The sequence below is a fragment of the Thunnus maccoyii genome, chromosome 13 (assembly GCF_910596095.1).
Source record: "Thunnus maccoyii chromosome 13, fThuMac1.1, whole genome shotgun sequence".
Classification (NCBI taxonomy): Eukaryota; Metazoa; Chordata; class Actinopteri; order Scombriformes; family Scombridae; genus Thunnus; species Thunnus maccoyii.
In genome coordinates, this window is record NC_056545.1 from 7,213,831 (window position 1) to 7,232,456 (window position 18,626).

Consider the following 18,626-nt stretch of genomic DNA (forward strand, 5'->3'; position numbering starts at 1 on the left):
CAACTGTTCCTTCTTTTCCCATGATGCTCGGTTGATTTAAACCGTCATGACTGCGGTTTGCCTTTTCACCTGATCTCGACTGCTGTGCAGCCAGGCAGGCGATGTGGAAAAGATACCGCTTTGTCTTTTGTACACATACTCACACAACGCTTTTATCTCATATGCACAAAGCCCACAACAGACTGCCTTTTAAATGCTGTGGACTCCGAGAGTGTGAGCTACAGAAAGACACACATACTACAAGCATCAAAGCGTACCGCTGGAAGAAAAAAAAAAAAAGAACAAGCAGAATAATCTCTCTAGAAAACTGCTGTGTCTCCCTTCAGAAAGATAAACTAATCATAGGTCAGGTGCTGTGGTCAACTGTAATAAACTGCTGTAGAAACAGCCATGATCTAACAGTAACTTACTATTCTTCCTAAATATAGTGAAATAGTGTCTGTTTTGATGCTTTTTGGGGCAAAAACAAGAATAAACATTAACAGCAGGCTATCATAAGATGTGGTATTTTTAGGGCAGTAATGAAGAGACAGAAGTTCATCATTACATTCATCATAACATCATACTGAGAGAACAGAATTGCATTTGTGCATCTGGTTAACCCATTAGTGACTACATTTCATTTTTGCCAATGTTAAATTGGTATAATCCTGGCTAGCACCTGACAGGCACGAGAGAGCGTTTTCAGGAACAGTCGTACGTTTAAATAAGTTAAACATCATATGACTGCTCGGTGCTTCCCCTTTGGTTTACTGCTTTTGGGGGGAGGGGGGTTAAATCAGCAGGTGGCAGGAAAGACAACTTGGCTTGGGTCTTGAGGAGTTGTAGCATTTATTCACTGACAAATAGTCTAAACTGAACAGTTTGTGGTAGCAAGGATATAAACACAGGAAGAAGCTCCAAATACACAAGGTAAACAGTAGATGGGCTGCATTTATATAGTGCATTTCTAGTTTTTTTACACCACAAGCCACATTCACCCGTTCACACACACACACACACACATTCATACGCAGGTGGAAGGAGGCTGCCGTGCAAACCTGCTCATCAGGAGGATCTAATCATTCACACACACACACACACATTCACACACCAATGGACCGGAGGAGCTGAGAATCGAACCGCCAATCTTCTGATTAGCGGACGTCTCGTTCTACCTCCTGAGCGACAGCCGCCCCGTTTCTCTCACTCAATTTTCATTCTTATTCCTTTCCCACTCAGTGAGCTGTGAGCGTACGCCAACCTTCTGCCTATTAAAGTAGAGGACGTTTGAAGGCATTACCAGTTGTCCGATCTCTAATGGTGCTTTTATATCATTTTTGTTTTGTTGAATAAAGTTTCTGTGCAGTACTTTGCAGCTGCTGTTTCGCTGGTGACCACAGCTGCCGGTAGTTTACTACAATTTGACAGGGAAATTTGTTAGATTAATTCAACAAGGAAAAAAGGAAACACATTCTCACAGCTGACAATAATATAACTGATCACAACTTGATGTGAAGAAAGGTTCGGGTCCATTCACCAGCTTGCGGGTAACAACATGTTCTCAATGATAAGAGTTAAATCAGGGACATTTTTACAGCTCAGGGATTTAGCTGATGAGTAACAGTAAAGGTAACAGCAGTTAACAATAGGTGACCTTTAATACCTGCTTCATCAAGATTACCAGCGGCTGATAATGATGAGTGCAAAGGTCAGAGCTAGAGTTCAGATGGAAAACAGAATAAACACGGTTGGTGGCTGACAGAGACTCAAATAATACAACATGAGGAGTTTTTTAGTGAGCAAACGATACAGATAAATCTAATTCTAAATCCACTGACTTACTCTGACAGCCTTTACAAGTCCAGTTGTGCAGAATCACCTTGGTTGCTTGGGAAGCGTGATGTAATATTGCTACTATAAGCATAGATTTGTTGACATGAATTTCTATATTTATATATTTCAGCTTTCCTCGTACACATTTTTCAGCCATGTTTTTGTCTTTCGGTCCACCACTTGGGTCCAGACTGATCTATCTCGACAGCTGTCGGGTGGATTGACATGACATTTTGTGCAGACGTTCATGGTCCTCACAGGGTGAATCCTAATGACTTTGATGATACCCTGACTTTTCATCTAGTGCAACTGACAGGTCAACATTTTCATTTATCCATCTAATAATTGGATTGGCTAAAATATTCCAGGAGCAGGACTGGTCCTGGTCCCAAAGGCCTAGTGGAGCCTATAACTGCAACATCGCGGTTCAGTTCCGGCCAGGGACTCTCTTCCTGTCTGCATCTGTACTATAAGTTATGTGATAGAAGGTCAACTGCCCAAAACTCTTAAGAATGACATACCTTTGGAACCAACTTTGCAACTTTTATTAGGCTCCTATTATGTTTCTACACAGTTTCACACTGATGAACATTTATAAAACTACTGCAAACTCTGCATCTTTTCACTTTGTACACACACAGATTTAGTCTGGTTATCTAAATACCTGACTCCAGGTTAGTGACTGCGCATATTTGAAGCAGAGTTATGCTGAAAACTAAATATACTCAACATATAACAGTAGAGTGTATCTTATTCTCAGAGAGGCTCAGCACTGTGAGGCACAGAGCAGGCCTTCAATTGGTGTCCGGGGATTAGCTTAATCATCTGAACATAAAAAAAAAAAAAAAAAGCGGCTCCATAACCCACGTGGCTGTAATTAAAAGCCTGACTCCTCGCTCCGTATCCACAGGCTGTCTGCTGCACCTGTCCCTCATTTGGCTCTTCGCACTGATCTGGGCCAACGGATCCCTGACAGGCATACAGAGCAGCTTCTGCACGCGCTCAGTCTGTGCTGCAGCCAGCAGCGAGTCAACGTCTGCCTTGTGTGAGGAACCTGGGGAGGAAACACTCTCCAACAAACTCGGCCTGTGAACAAACACCTCTTTTACCCGCTCGCTCTGCCTTTTTTTTCCCCTCCTGAGGTGTTTTATCCTCCTCCCTTCTTCTTCTTCTTCTTCTTCTTCTTTCTCGCTCGGCTCGGACTGATAAAGAGCGACGGCTTAAGTCTGCGACGAGTAACTCCACTTGTCTTTGCGAATGACTTTCACCCCTCAGTCTCCCTTGTTTCCAGAGGCTTAGCACATTAAAGATAAAATCTCATTTCCTAGTCTAGCAACACAGCTAGCCAACAGCTCAGTGAGACTGCATCAGGTACTGACAAAGCATCATTGGGATAGGACGGACACATCATGATCGTCACATTACCGACTGAATACCTCTGCAGACATAACACATCAGAAACATAGTGTGATATAAGCACGATACTATAATAACATGGACCCATCACATCCAAAATATTGGTTACAATCACTCGATGCAAAGGAAAACTGTGTCAAATCAAATCAAATCTTTATTGTCATGTGCTCAGAGAACAGTCGGTTACACTGTACAAATAATTGTTACTCTGCACAACTTATGTTCACCGTAGATGATTAAACAGAGTTGAGAAATAAATATAAAACTACAATTTAAACTATTAACACCTTAAACTTTAAGAGATAAAAATACAAATTAGATACAAAGCAGAAAGGGCTTCATCTAAGAGACATCCAGATATGATTTGTAGTGTCCGTGCACATCTACGGCAAATACTGCAGCCACAGTTGAAGCAGGAAGTCGGTCTCATAATAAGCAGTTTAGGTTTTCATCTTTTCTAGATATGTAACTCGGTGGTTTATTTAAAAGCTGTCTGCTCATGTTTACTGATCGGGTCTTTTTAGCAACATAACAGCATTAGAGGTCGAAACAACAAAAATAAAATACGAGTTGTAATAAACCAGAATTATCTTCTATTAAAAACATAATTTTGCAATTACGAGCAAACATTTTGGCATCTTAGCGTCACGATCACAGAAGAAGCGTTCGTGCGTGACTGAAATAATTCTGGGATGTCGAGAAAGCAGTCCTGTAACTTTCCTTTGCACAATCATGAAAAACGCTTTGGGCAAACAAAAGTTTCAGAGGTCAGAGTGATAAAAATACACAGAAAATACAGCGGTGTAATAAACTCTAATGAACTCTCACGACTAAACCATGATAAAGTGTCTTAATCCTACTCTCCCGGCCTCTCTAATTGCTCTTTACCTCACAGGATTCATAGAGTTGATGCGATTTTCTTAATTGTAGAGAGTCCACGTTCCCCTCACTTGTTTGCAGTCATATGAGGAAATTCACTGCAGCCTGAAATGACTCCCGATTTCCAAAATACGCCTTGAGGAAGCTTCATGCATGTGTGGTGCAATCCACATGAGCTGTTTTTTTTTTTTTTTTTTGTGAGAGCAGCTTAAATCCGTTCAATTTCAATTTTGTTTCTGTGCACTTCGGATTCACGCTTCCTGTAGGTGCAGCCTCCGGGCCTCCCGAGTGCTCTGAAATCTCTGCCTGCTATTGGCATGAAACATCATTCCCTGTCTCCCACACGATGTCAACAGAGCAGAAAGGAGAGATTTTTCACAGAACCACGGGCTAAACTTGTATTCAACTTCAATGTTTATCAGAATAGGAACCAAGAGGAAACAGACGGGGAGCTGCGGGTCGAACTGCTCGGCGCTGCTGGAGGTTGCCGAGGTAAAGCGGGGACTAGGACTTACAGATGACTGTACTGAGGCGTCGGAATCTGGCACTTCATTCGTCTCCTGCAATTTTATTTTAACGGTGAGATACATGTCAACTCCTTCTTCTCACCTTTAACACATCAAATAAACTGCTAAAGGAGAAACCAAGTGGCTGCATAGTTCTTCCTCCCAGTACTATGAAAATATCAGCTTTTCTCATAACAATTTAAGCTATTCCATCGAATTACGTCATCGGGTCCGATCCTGTCTCAAGCACACGCTTGCAGCCTAATTATAGCCAAACATGTTTTCTTCAAAAGGATTTGAATGGATAAAAAGAAAGCAAATGAATAAAAGCACCGCCGCTGTGTTGATTTTTGCCTCGAAACGACAAATGTCAGACTCTCAATGTTTTTTTAAGGCCTGTGGGAGCCCTGAAAGGCCAGAGGGGTCAAACAAATATCTGATTTGCATAGTGACCGTGGGGCAGGAATACATCACAAGCAGACAGCCAGGGAATTCAAAAAAAAAAAAAAATCAGACAGACGCACTGGGGGTATTTGTTAAAAAAAAAAAAAACAGTTTGTTCTAGTGACTATTCGCCCAACAAACTGAAGTTCAACAATCCGCAGCTTCTGAGGCAGAAATGAGAAAAGATGTTCTTGTAATAGATTTCAGTTGGGATTTCTCCTTGTCCCAAGATGTTCTACATAGACGTCCTTGTTTACTTTGAGCTCTGCTCATTAATAAGATCAGACTGTCGCCGGCTGACCTTCTACTGGCCCTAACAGCGGTATATGTAAGTGTGTGTCTCAGTGTGTGTGTGTGAGTCAGCGAGGGCGCTGAACGTGCGTAAGAGGCGAAACACACAAGGTCCTGCGGTGATGAATGTGCAGTAATCCAGCCTACAGTGTGTGGCTCATAAATGTAGCCTCCAGTGTACAGAAGCCCGCATGATTCTCATTTTCTGTGTGACAGGGCCGTGAATCTTTGCCAACTTTCCTTTCGAGAACACACTTTATCTTCTGGACTTCTATCAGACCTGATCACATCCAGTTAGTGGAACAAAAATCCACCAGCGAGTTTTTACCCTAAAAATGGAACCTGACCTGACTGTATATATATATGTGTTCAACCTGGCTGTACTGCCTGGATGTATTTCTACTTACTATTTATTAGGGATGCACGATTATATCAGCACGTCATCTGTATCAGCTGATAAAGGCTTTAAAAGGCTTTAAAATTAAATGTCGGCATCGGTCCAAAATGAACATTTCTGCCGATTTGTCACCGTCTCCTCCACCGCCTGGCGGAGAGATGTTGTATGCATATCAGTTGCTGTAACTTAAAAGATCAATCATTGATTCGTGTTCTTAGTTGATTGATTAATCAATCACTTGTGTCAGTTCCATCTGCAACTGCATCAACCAAAATCAAATTGACTTGAAAGGAAGGAAGACATAGTTGAGTAACTTTACTTTCACTTTAAGGCAGCTTAGTTTACGTTTGGTGGGATCAAACCGAGCTTTGACCTTGACATCTTTGTTGATTAACAGCATTTAAGAAACGTCTCAAACCTCCACTAACACAGTCACACCTGCAACAGTACAAGACTTCTCTGCTGAGGTTAAAATTCAGGCTTTAACTAAGTTCAGGCACATTTAATCCTGCAATGTGATTACCAAAGTGTGTGTTGCAGCACCCAGGGGTGCCTTGAGGACAAGCAAAGGGTGCCACAAGGAAGACAAAACATTTACATTAACTACATTCTCATATTAAAAGTATCAAAAATGGAACAACATCTATGTTACTATATGAGAAATCCTCATTATACATGCAGTTATACCACAGCCAGGACTGGCGGCAGTTCAAAGTTGCTGGGTGTCATAGTAATGCAACACCCTTTCAGACACACACATTTCTCTGTATGCAAAGCAGTCAGAAATAACTGAGCTCTTAACAGAGCAAGCCATGGAAATCCCTCTCAGCCCTGAACACAGTCTGACACGAGCAGAAGAAGTAAAATTAGATTTTACAGTGAAAAGTACTGAGCTAATAGTTTTTCACGGCAGACGAGGGGAAGCTAGCTGTCCCGCAATGCATCTGTAGGGGAGAAACCGTCACATGTAGCAATGCTGCCGAATAAATTCAAGAGGCATCTCGAGAAAACACATCCTCTGATCAGATCAGATGTGGAATACCTCAGTGACTAAAAGAGATAAATGAAAAAACAAAAGATGTATTATGTCCGTTTGTATGTATTTTGTCCTTGAAAACCTCAAATTGTAAACTAACTAACTGCTTTTGAACACTACATTTAACCAACTAGCATGCTTAAACTGTATCAGTTTAGTTCAGCAACATAAACCTGCTGACCTCTTTTGGTTCTTCAGGATGAAACATGCTCAAAATATCTGAGACAACATGAAGTTCAACTGATCTTACAAAATTTGGTGATACCTCCCCTCTGTCAGTTCAACTAAACCTGGTTGGGGAAACTGAACATCTGTCAGGACATGCATGCGTCTGAGCCGGCGCAGACAGTCTGTCCAGCCGCTCAAACAGTTAGCTGGATTGCACAGCGGGCAGTAGGTCAGATTTTGTGGCCTCTTTTTTTAATTCTTCCCGCTGCTCTCATCTTCTCTAACCTCCACTTAACCTGAACTGCTGGAGCAGGCAGGAAGAAGCTGAGACACCTCTGCTTCAACGGGCGTCCTTAATAACAGACTGGAAACGTGCAAATTACCTTTCTGTCACTGTCACGGTGGAGGAAACTCTGAGGCAGCTCGTGTTTGCTAGAGCATTATGAAATACTCCTTCAGGCGTCGTACGCACGGGCACATGATTACGGCTTACTTGTAGCCGCTGTAGGAAGGCACTCTTATGATGCGTTCAGGTCAGAGTTGTACCTGCATATCTACATCAATTTTGCTCAATTTGTGAAACAATTTGTTGTCAGAAAGCAGGTGCATTTGATGTTAGTAAGTGCAGAGGCCCTGTATCACACAGTAAGGCAGATATACAGTTACACCTTCATCTAGTACAGGGGAATTTAAATACAAGGTCTGCTTAATGAATTCCCACCTCACCAAAAGGTCCAGTAAAGCATTACATGATATTTCAGTACAAAAACTAAACCTCTGTGCATTTCTGTATTGAAAATGTTTGATATTACAGATATTCTGCTGAGGTCTTGACATCACGACTTCATCTGGTTCAGTTTTGTGGTTCTTCCCTCCATGTTTTTGGGATAGTTTTGCTTAAAATGAGCATGTTATAGTGGCATTTTGTATTCCCACTCTTCATTGTGGACACTGTTTCATTGTAAATCAATCACAGTAATGGTCTTGTACTTTCCTCGGGTAAAACGAACATGTATTTCTCAGTCCAATCATCCTTAAATGCATGTTTTTCACTGTCAACCTTTCATTTCTTTGTATTGACTAGTTTTGAACATTTTACTTTATCATCCTTAGCTCCTACATTCAACAGCAACCATGCTAACTGTGGCGACTATGGACGACAGTGATGTGATAATGATATGTCACTTAAAAGTGGTCCACTTTGGAGAAAATTGGCCTCATTTTTCAAATCAGCCTGTATGTCTTATCAAACCGCTCTGGAAGTTGACAGCTTGTTATCAAACCGTTTGCTAATACGTAACAGGCTTTTCCCGGGCCTTATAGATGTTCTTAATTCCATTCATAACATCTCTTGTCATGTAAGATATCAAATCATAACTCAAACAGAGAAAAGTAATCCTTTCTGGAGAAGATCTGTGCGGAATAAGGAAGCTTTATCATTCCAACAATTCAACTGGCAATTTAGCCGTAGCCCCTGATAACAACACTGCAGACTTTTGATGGGGACGTGTCAACATTTGTAGGCTATAAATGATGATCCGATAATGAAAAATTATTGATAATAATGATATTCTTGGCTTTGTTCTGCTTGAAGAGCTGCATGTCACATTGGTACATTTACCAGGACAAACTCTCGCTAACTGAGCTCAGCCTTCACACTGAATTCCTAAAATTATTCCAGTCATGCAAGTTTGCTGCATTTGGACAATCACTACCGCCACCCCAAAACTCACACTTACACACATGCACATATACACACACACACACACACATAACATCCGTGAAAGCCTCTATTCAACAGATTAAGGCTCATTTGAATTAGAGGAGCTGCTATTGTGTGCCAACTAGGGCCAGTTTGGTGGGATGCTTGAATTTTCTCAAAAAAAAACAAAAAAAAAACAGATTTTTTTGTAGAGTAAAGTGACAGTACACACAAGTTTTATGACTAGCATTGATGATTCCCTTCTTCTATCCTGCTGGTACCAAAATATCTGTCTAATATTCAAAAACTTATTATCTTAAACCCACATTTAGCTTCTTTTTTCACCTTTTCTCTCTTTACTAAAACAAAGATGGCAACCGGAAACGACTCCTTATCTCCTTCCCTGTCTTACACAAGAAAAATATGAACGCACTGTTAGATAAATGAGCCTGTTGCTAAAATATTTTGGCAGCCGATGCACGATGTGAGATGTGAGATGAGCAAAGAGTAACAATACTTTGGTTGCCATCTCAGTCTGGTTGAAGGAATAAAATCACAACTTCTTCATGTTCTGGCTGGAAGAGTCTTTAAGGATTTCAGATGTTTTTTTGTCATGGAGAAACAGAATATTCTGTGGTTCCAGGATCTAAAAATGGGATGATTTGCTGCCCTTATGTGCTTTATATCATTGTGAATTGAATATCTTTTGGTTTTGGTGACTATTTGCTGACATTTTATAGACTAAATATTTAATCCTACAGTAACCCAACAGATTAACTGGCCATTGAAGCAGACATTAGCTGAAACCCTCACAGAATCACAACATAACTGTACATAGATGAGCTTTAAACGTATAAATGATAGATATGATAACGTGGAAGGTCATAATCTGGGTCTACAAAGCAAAAAAAAAACATCTTGCATATATCAGAGAGTGAATACATAGCCTAACCATGAAAACTGCCCCCCTACGAGGCTGCTGACGCCTGTCAACCTGTGAACGCAGCACAGCCTGCTTCACATATTTGACAACTTCCTGAAGTCCTTGTTATCATAACTTCGCTGCGACGCCTAGCTCCGGGTTAGCTACGTGGCTCCTTATTCATACTGGTCGGTGTACCGGACGACCTGCCGTACTGACACTGTGTTTAACAGAAGGTCCATTTTGTAAACCACATCACTCAGTCTCCCACCCACCCACCCACACACATACATACATACACAGGGTATGGGAATGTAAAGGTTTATGGTATCGAGGGGGGTAAACTGTTGAGGCGAACACAGACGTTGGGAAGAACACAGCGTTTCAGCCGAATAACAACCTCTGCCTCCACACTGCAGCAACCAAACTAACACTGGAAGTATTTCTGCCGGATACCGTCACCCTCACCACACGGCGAGACAACCGACAAAACAGCGGATAGCCGAGAAGACATCGCCGCTCCTCTGAGCCGAGCCACCCGCGGCCGAGCTTCCCTTACCTGTATCGGAGGGATGCCGCCCGGACCATCCACTGTGTCGGGCGAGTTGTCGAATACTCGGTCCCTGTATAAAGACCACAGCCCAACGTTTGGGAGGAATAGAAGAGCCGCTATGAGCAACCCGGCGAACTGCAGGAGCCTCTTCTCTTTCCGCCTCATCTCTCCGGGTGAAAGCGTGTGAAGCAGCAGCGGCGGCGGTGGAAACTAGCGAGTCCCGAGCCCTCGCTTTGCCGAGCGGAGACAACTTTCACTCTGACTGGGGGGACGGACGGACACCGGCGCTGTGACGCTCAACGGCTGCGAGCTCCGCCGCTAGAGGGAGCGAACCACTTCGCTACCAGACAGAGCGGGGGCGGGGAGGTGGGGGGAGGTTCAGCCAACACAAGACTTGTGTTTTTGGAAAGGATGTTTTAAATGGAATGTAATGACTCTGTAAAATCTGTTGAGTTCCCCTTATGCAATATCAGCCAGACGATTACACAGTAAAAATAGCAAAACAGTCAGAGCAGAGCGGAACTAAATTATCACCTAAACTCACAGGCCTACATGTCCTGCTGACAACTTCTGCTGCCTTCAAATGCACCTCGGAAATAAGACAAACACTGTTTTATATTGGCAAAACCACCTGTATAGTAACTCAACCCTGAAAATAAAGACAACATACATGTAGTTTAACATGCCAGCATGCACATAAAATCATTTTATGTTAATAGTTTTAAAATACTTGGAGATATTGTCTTAAATATTAATTAAGACTGGCATTTCCCTTAGGGAGCTGAGATTATACAATAATATAATATTGTAAATCTTAATTCATATTTATAAAATAATGTCTTGTGTTCGGCTGACAGCTTCTGCTGCCTTCAAATGCACCTTGAAAATTACATAAACACTGTTTTATATGGGCAACCCCACCTGTGTCCATCCAGTACATCTGCCTTGAAAACATGACAAAATAAACTGACTTTTAACTTACCAGCATGCATATGAAAATTTCCATTTTTGTTTTAAACTTGAGACTGAGATTATCTTAAAAATGTAAGGTAAAAACTGCAGTGCCTACTGTCAGATCTTATTGGATGAACTTTCCTATCACTGGTAGTCTTATTTTTGCACTGAAAGGCAGACTCCATTAATGGTCCTGTGTACAATGAGTGGATAGAGGGTTTGGATGGTTTAAATGGAATGTAACGACTCTGTAAAAACTTCTGAGTTCCCTTTATTTAATAACAGCCAGCCAATTAAACAGTAAAATGGGAAAAGAGTCAAAGAGAAACTAAAGTATCACCAAAAGTTTTGTCTGACTGACAACTTCTGCTGCCTTCAAATGCACCTCGGAAATAAATAAACACTGTTTTATATTGGTAAAAACACCTGTAGGCTTATATCCCATAAATTCACCCTGAAAAAATGACAAAATACATTTAGTGTCACATGCTAGCATGCACATGAAAATCACTAGATGTTTTTTTTTTTTTTTAATTAAATTTGAGACCAAGATTATCATAAACATTTAAGGTAACTTGCAGCACCTGCAGTCAGATCTTTCTGGACGGACTTTCCTGCCACTGTTAGACTTACTTTTGCACCAAAACTGTTCATAAATATGACATTTTATTTAGGGTGTGGGGCAAACTATATGGATGGATTAAAGTCACTTCCCTCACCAACACTTAGTGGCCAAACTCCAACAGGCTGCTGCTATGAATGAATGGGGCAACAATTTGGGGAGACAAAAAAAAAGTGCCAATGGATATGGCAATGATCCATGTACTGTCCTGGACAGTCAGTCATCTATGAATGTTGAAATGTGACCTAATGGGTATGGATGATAAATTAAATGAAGAAAAAAAAGATGTTTCCATTCCAACAAGTCCTCCAAATTAAACAACAAAACGTTGTTTGTCATTCCCTGCAGAACTGACATGTTTCCCTCATGCTCTGTGCTCCTCTTTGTCTTATTTTTATTTATTGTTTTAATTGTTTACTCTGTGGTGGTAATATTCCTGTTGTTATGGAATTTTCCATCTTTAGGGGTTACAAATTGGGTTACATTGGGTCAACTCTGAGCCTTCGAGTCACACTATAATTCTTAAGCAGGAAGGAGACATTTTCTCCTCTCCTTGAGACTTCAGAACCCTCTCTGTCTGTTATGGAGAAAGCAGAAACCTCTCTGATTAAGGGTAAATCAGCATTGCCATGGTCACCAAGGTCGGAGGAGGCTTTCCTAGACAACACAAATAGGTGGAATGTGAAGCCAGAATGTGTTGACAGTGACCTGAACTAACACGGGTAAAACGCAGTTCCTTGTTTAGAAACTAGTGAACCAATTAGACTAATTTTTCATATTGTAGGCTGATCTACTTAGGTCAGACCTTCAGGGGGCAGAACGGAAAGAGACAGCATTCGAGTTGCAGATGACTTCGATGTTCGCTCTTTCAGTTCTCCACTTGGCCAAGTACTTCGATAAACATTTTCAGCTTTAAGATATCAAAGGCTCGTGTGCGCTTTTCTCCACTGAGGTGCTGACCATCGCTCAAAATATCCACAACACCTGTAATGTCACTTTAGGAAGTCGCTGTCACTACTTTAACCCCAGTCTGCGCTGTCTGAACTGCACTTTGTCTGTCAGAGAAACAAAAGATGTATTTTTAGTTTGAAAAACAATATAAACATAGTGTTATGCAGTTGTATATTATTGAATCATAATGTTTACTCTTTATGACTTGGTTAGGGTTAAGAAATGATTACTATTTGGGTTAAAAGTGCTACTTTATTATGGTTAAAGAAGCTCCTTCGTCATGGTTACAATAATAACCACTTGGACGTACGGTCATGGTTCACAAGAAACCATTGTTGATAGAACAGAAAATGAACGATGATATCCTGTATTAAAGTCTGACGTTTTGTGTACCCATCCATCCATGCTGACCTCCTCTCTCTGTGGACTTTGTAACTCTATAACAACATCACACTACTTCCTACTTTGCTCCTAAAAAAGGAAAAGAGTCATAATTCCTACAACCACTTTGTCATTTGAATGTAAATATATGTTGATTTTGGACATTTTCTGAAATGGGGGATTACAGTCATGCAGGGCTCACTCAGTGGTTTTATGAGTATAAAAATGTTGTGAATCATATGTTATGATCTTCTTATTCAGCCTTGTTGAACACCATTGGGATATTGTGGAGTAATATGTCTGACAGAGTTCTCTCCATCGCCATCATTCAAACACTAAATGAGAGAATATATTTTGGAAGAATGGTGTTCATCCCTCCAGTGGAGTTACACTGCTCTAAAAGTCCATGGTGGTGTTCTTACACCTCACTAAGACATGTTTATATAATTTGTCACCCATCTGCTGGCTTCACCCAGTAAGTAATTATATACTGAAAAAGCATGTGGGCATATGGACACAAGCTTGGTTGTAGGATTTGTAAACCTGGTCAAAATCTCAGGAATCTCAAGGCATATTGTGGTTGTCTATGGACATCTCTGTAAAATATTTAGATTTTTACTATATTTCATTCAGAAAAGCATGTTCTTGGTTAGTGAATGGAACTCAGCCTCTTAAATATGTTGTTTCATGTTGCTTTTCTCTTTATCTTTCAGCTGTCTTTAAAATCTTCCGCCTGAAGTCTTCCTGAATCAGTTTGTGCAGTGGATTGCAAAAGTCTTTAACGCTTAAGCTGAGCTTCACTTTACATTTCAATGTGAATGCATGATGACAGATGCTGACAGTCATGTGTTTGCCACTCAGAGGGGGAATAACTGATGTGACTTCTACATGCACTGCTGTCACATGAAAAAACACTCCAAACAGCACAGAACTAACCTGTATATCTGTTGTGGACTGGCTGTGAGCATGTGTGAACGTATAAATGATTCCTTCTTGGGTGGACAAAAAATTTTGAATCAAGGGATGACAGAAGAAGCGCTGAACAGTTAACTGTATTTTGATTTATATCACGATTTGAAAGGGTGCGATATTCAATGTAGGTAATACATTACCTACATTTTACTTACAACGGTGTATTACCAAGCTGTGTGAGGTCAAAGGTTTTGGCAAAAGTTGGTTTCACCAGCGACAAAGACGACAGCAAATTTACTCAGCTGCAGCTAATTAGCATTGACTCTGTGATTTGACCAAACAAAAAACAAACTCTCTCATTTTCTGGTTCATATGTTCTCTGCATGCTGATGTTTATATAGTTTACACCCTATCCTGTGGTTCAGGAGCAAGGTCATTAAAACTACACCTCTTAACACCTACTTCATGTAAGGGATGATACCTCACATGATGTATGTTATAAGGCAGAAAAAAACCTAACAACAACAATGCCAGTGTTTCTTTTTCGAATGGATCCCAAACATCAGAGTCGTCAGGAGGGCAATACTGCAAGACACACTCACTCCATTGATTTGATGCATCTCTATCAACTACGGTATGTTTGAAGACAACATACGTTTCATGATATCTGCTTTTTTTCCACACAGTCCTTTTTTTTTGTTTTCACATGAAGTCTGGAAATCGTACACACTGACATGTATTTAATTTGATTTCCTACAACATCCCTCCTGGCATACAGCATAATTACCACTTTTATCATACTGTAGGCAACTCAAAGCACATTGTTATGGTGATGAACACACACACACACAAAAAGTATTTTAGCAGCCTAATCCCGACTACCATGTGAAGCTCAGTGTCTGATGTCAAAGTCATGTGCTTTGTACGCCCCAAAATCCAGTCAGCTGACCTAGACAAAAATAAATAAATTTTTCCAGTTGACATAATCCTCATCACATTCAGTGAAGCACATGTATTTTGTGGACGGTTTTGGATTAATGAACACTATGGGTGAGTTGCAAGTGGAGACAATTTAGGTAAAATGAATATAAAAGAGGAAGAAGCACATCAATTGTAAATGAAGTTGGGAAGACTACAGGATATAACACGTCACTGTTTGTACAACTTTTGTGGACATCCTGGAAATTAACATGAATTTTTATGTTGTTTACTGAACAGCACAGAATGAGGACAAGGTAAAAGAAATTCCAGTTCACATTTTATTCTGATGCCCCGGTCTATGCCTGCTGACTTTCTTTTCGTTTAGTGTTTGTTGCATCAGTATTATACCCGCTGCCTTCTAGCTCCACACCACTACCGCCTCTATGTCTACGCATGCCACCTGCAGAGTTATGGATTTAAAAAGTGCTTGGCAGAAATCAATGCGAGTCGAAACAGAGTGTGGCTGACACAACAAAAGGCATCGAATGCATGAGCAGAAATGAAAATGTGAAAAATAACTTGTTCTGAGAGCATTTAGAAAAAAAAAAAACCAAACAGAGAAAATGCTGGTAGAAAAACCTCGAGCACACAGTCTGAAACATAGATCATACCTGTAATGTGGAAAGATCAGTGAAGGCAGCATGAAGTAGACAAAGCATTTTCCATTTGTATATGAGAATCATAGGTAATGCTTGTGATCTGCTGGTAGAAATGTATCTGACATCTTTTTTTTACAAAAAAAAAGTTCAGTTACCTTGTTAAAAATCTTTAAAATTACATCTACTCCTTCTCCCTCAATGAAAAATTCATAATCTATGAATATGCAAATGCAAAGTGTTCATTTCAAAAGTTTAACTGCTGGACACAAGATGTCTCCTACTTGACTGAAAAGTCCATTCTCAGTGTTTGTGAACTGGAGGCTTCAAGTTTCCACAGCACATCTGTGTAAGTTGTATACTGGCCCTCGATTGCCTCCAAGCTAGGTGTGATGTCACAAATCATGCTCATAGATACGTGTGTTAAACTCAGATTTTCGGTGAGCACGGAGAAACTCTTCTCCTTCAGCAGAATGCAGAGACAAACTCTGCACATACATCATTCTGCAACATGAAGGTCAAAAAGAAGAAAAACACATTCTTGAGTGAAAGGGGGGACTTTCATATTGCTGAGGTTACCATCAGCAGATATTGTACAGCAACATTATAAATAGTTTGTCACTATTCAACGTTTTTGCAACTTGACAAATGCGTCTATTATCAGCATTTTGTCATTATGTTGAGAGGAAATGTATCTGCTGTTTTAGTAGTAAATAAATGTAGATTTCAAGGAAACATAGTTGTAAAGGGTTATGTGAGAATATAAGTCTGACACTGAAGTGTTGGTTAATCAGTTGCATACTGAACATCATGCTGAGTGATTAACAGGTAGTTTACATTACTGCTAAACAATGGGAGCGATGGAAAATGTCTCAACTGACAGCTGTTGGGCAGCTACAACCTGAAGCAACACTTGAAATATTTGAATATATCAAAAACTTTGTACTAATACCTTTATGTTTAATTATAGTGCCATAGTATTTGATTGGAGTGGGTCTTTAAGTCGCTACCACACAAATTGCAAACTGCTAAACATCAGCAACCACTTAGAGAGAAAGAGAGAAAAAACAGGTAAGTAATAGCTCAGCTCTGCTAATGAGAAACAACACGAGATGTTAAAAGGATACAACCTCACATTTTTTTTTGTTTTGATATGTCTCTTACTGGCACATAACCCCAGGTCTCCACTCTGGAAATGTGTTGTAATTGCACTAGATTATACATGAAAACATCTTTTCACAAATCGAGGGCTTTTATTTACTTGACCTGGGCAATACAGTCAGAGCATTGTCTGCTGAAGTGGATTGATGCTTGCTAATTGTTTATCAGAACAGATTCGATGCCAGAGTGAACACAACTAATGGGATTCAGCACACAACAGTCAATCATTGGTCCGCCACTGGGGGAATAAAAGCATGCCTACAGGATACTCTGCTTTGACGCTGTGCAAATTACCTTGATTTCTTTCTGACCTCTTTCAAATCCTCACTGAGCCTGTGACACGAGCAGCAGGAGTTATAGAGTGAACGGCTGCTCGATCAACGCAAATCCCCGCCACATTCAGAGGTTGCAGGGTTCATCCATAATTCATGCAGGAAGACACCGAACAGATTGAATTGTCACAGCTCAGGCTGGTAGAGGTGAGGAGAACGAGAGAGGAATGAGCTGTTCTCTCGCTATGTGAGCGTCCTGAGCAGGAATAAAAGAGCAGGATTAGTGCAGAGAGCAATTTCAACACATCCCGGGCTCGTGTCCACTCTGTTAATGTGGCTAATCTTTGTCAACAATGACCCTGCTACATGACTGCATGACAAACACAAGTATTAATGCATTCCAAGAGCTACAACTTTCTGGTTTATGATACTATGATTAGGGAAGGAGTCCATTAGAATTGAGTGAGATTATGAATACAGGAGTTTAAGATTAAAAAAAACAAAAAAAAACTTAAGTAAATGAATAAATTATGAAATGAATTTAGAATAACGAAGACTAAAATCAATAATGCCACCTAGATTTGTTTGTGGAGTCCCTTTAAAATGGGGAAAAGAGCAGCTAAAGCCGAAATTGTAGTTTCCGCATCTGCGAGGTGACATAAATTTTGTCATCAGAGGGTGTGTGCGTAGGCTCTGTGCGGACTCCTCCTGCAAACCTGTCTGCACCAGTCCACGCGGTCACAACACTGTCATGTTCCTGTAGACGGTGATCTACTGTGCATGTGTGGAACGCGTCCTCCAAGTGGACCCCAGACAGCAGTATAAACAAACTACCCATCTGTGGTGTCTGCAGCTGTCCGTGTACATGTCCACTCGGGAGTATTAATGAAGCTTAAGACCACACAGAATGTGAGCAGGTTGAAAATACTTACTACAAAAGTTTTTTTTTTTTTTTTTTAAATAATTTAATAAAACAATGAAATATGGTTAAAATAATTAAAGATTAGCCCAGACACGTTTTAATAAGTATACAAAATACTCTATTTTAAATAATAATTTGTGTCCAATATGGTTTTTCCACAAAAAAAGTTCAATTATCTCATTAAAATCCTTAAAATTACATATCCTCCTTCTCCCTCATTAAAAATCTATAAATATGCAAATACGTTTCATTTCAAAAGTTTAACTGCTGGACACAAGATGCCTCCTACTTCACTGTGAAGTCCATTCTCAGTATTGTGAACTGGAGGCTTCAGGTTTCCACAGCACACTCGTATAAGTTGAATACTGGACCAGGATTGGTTTTCATTGTGATGTCACAAATCCTACTCATAGGCCCACCCCTTAAAATGGGATTTTCCACTTTCAGCAGGGGAGAGTGGAAAACTGTGGGAACAAGAAGAAAAACATATTTTTTGAGTGGAGGGGGACTTTAAAATAGCTAAGAGTGGAGCTACTGAAGTAAAAGTCATAAAAAGAAGGAGAGAGGGAGTCTAAAACACTAAGTACCAGGTAAGGGAATACTTCAATGACTTAACTTAAAACGTCCAACACTGCACACCTCTTGCGTCCACCTGGCTGGTTTCACCTGTTAGCTGACTGTCTGGCTTGCTTGTGCTCGTTGAAGGTGGAGGGATTTTTACGTGCTCCTGCTTCAATCTCGCCCC

General features: G+C 40.5%; 1 protein-coding gene across 1 annotated transcript in view; it reads right to left on the reverse strand.

Annotated features, from left to right (window-relative positions):
* Nucleotides 1-11,950, reverse strand: part of LOC121909886 (polypeptide N-acetylgalactosaminyltransferase 10-like) — a 104,991-nt gene extending 93,041 nt beyond the window's left edge. Inside the window, exon 1 of the mRNA XM_042430712.1 lies at nucleotides 10,136-11,950. Within this exon, the coding sequence (XP_042286646.1) occupies nucleotides 10,136-10,294 (159 nt within the window). The 5' untranslated portion in view covers nucleotides 10,295-11,950. The remainder of the gene's footprint in view (nucleotides 1-10,135) is intronic.
* Between the last annotated feature and the right edge of the window lie 6,676 nt (nucleotides 11,951-18,626).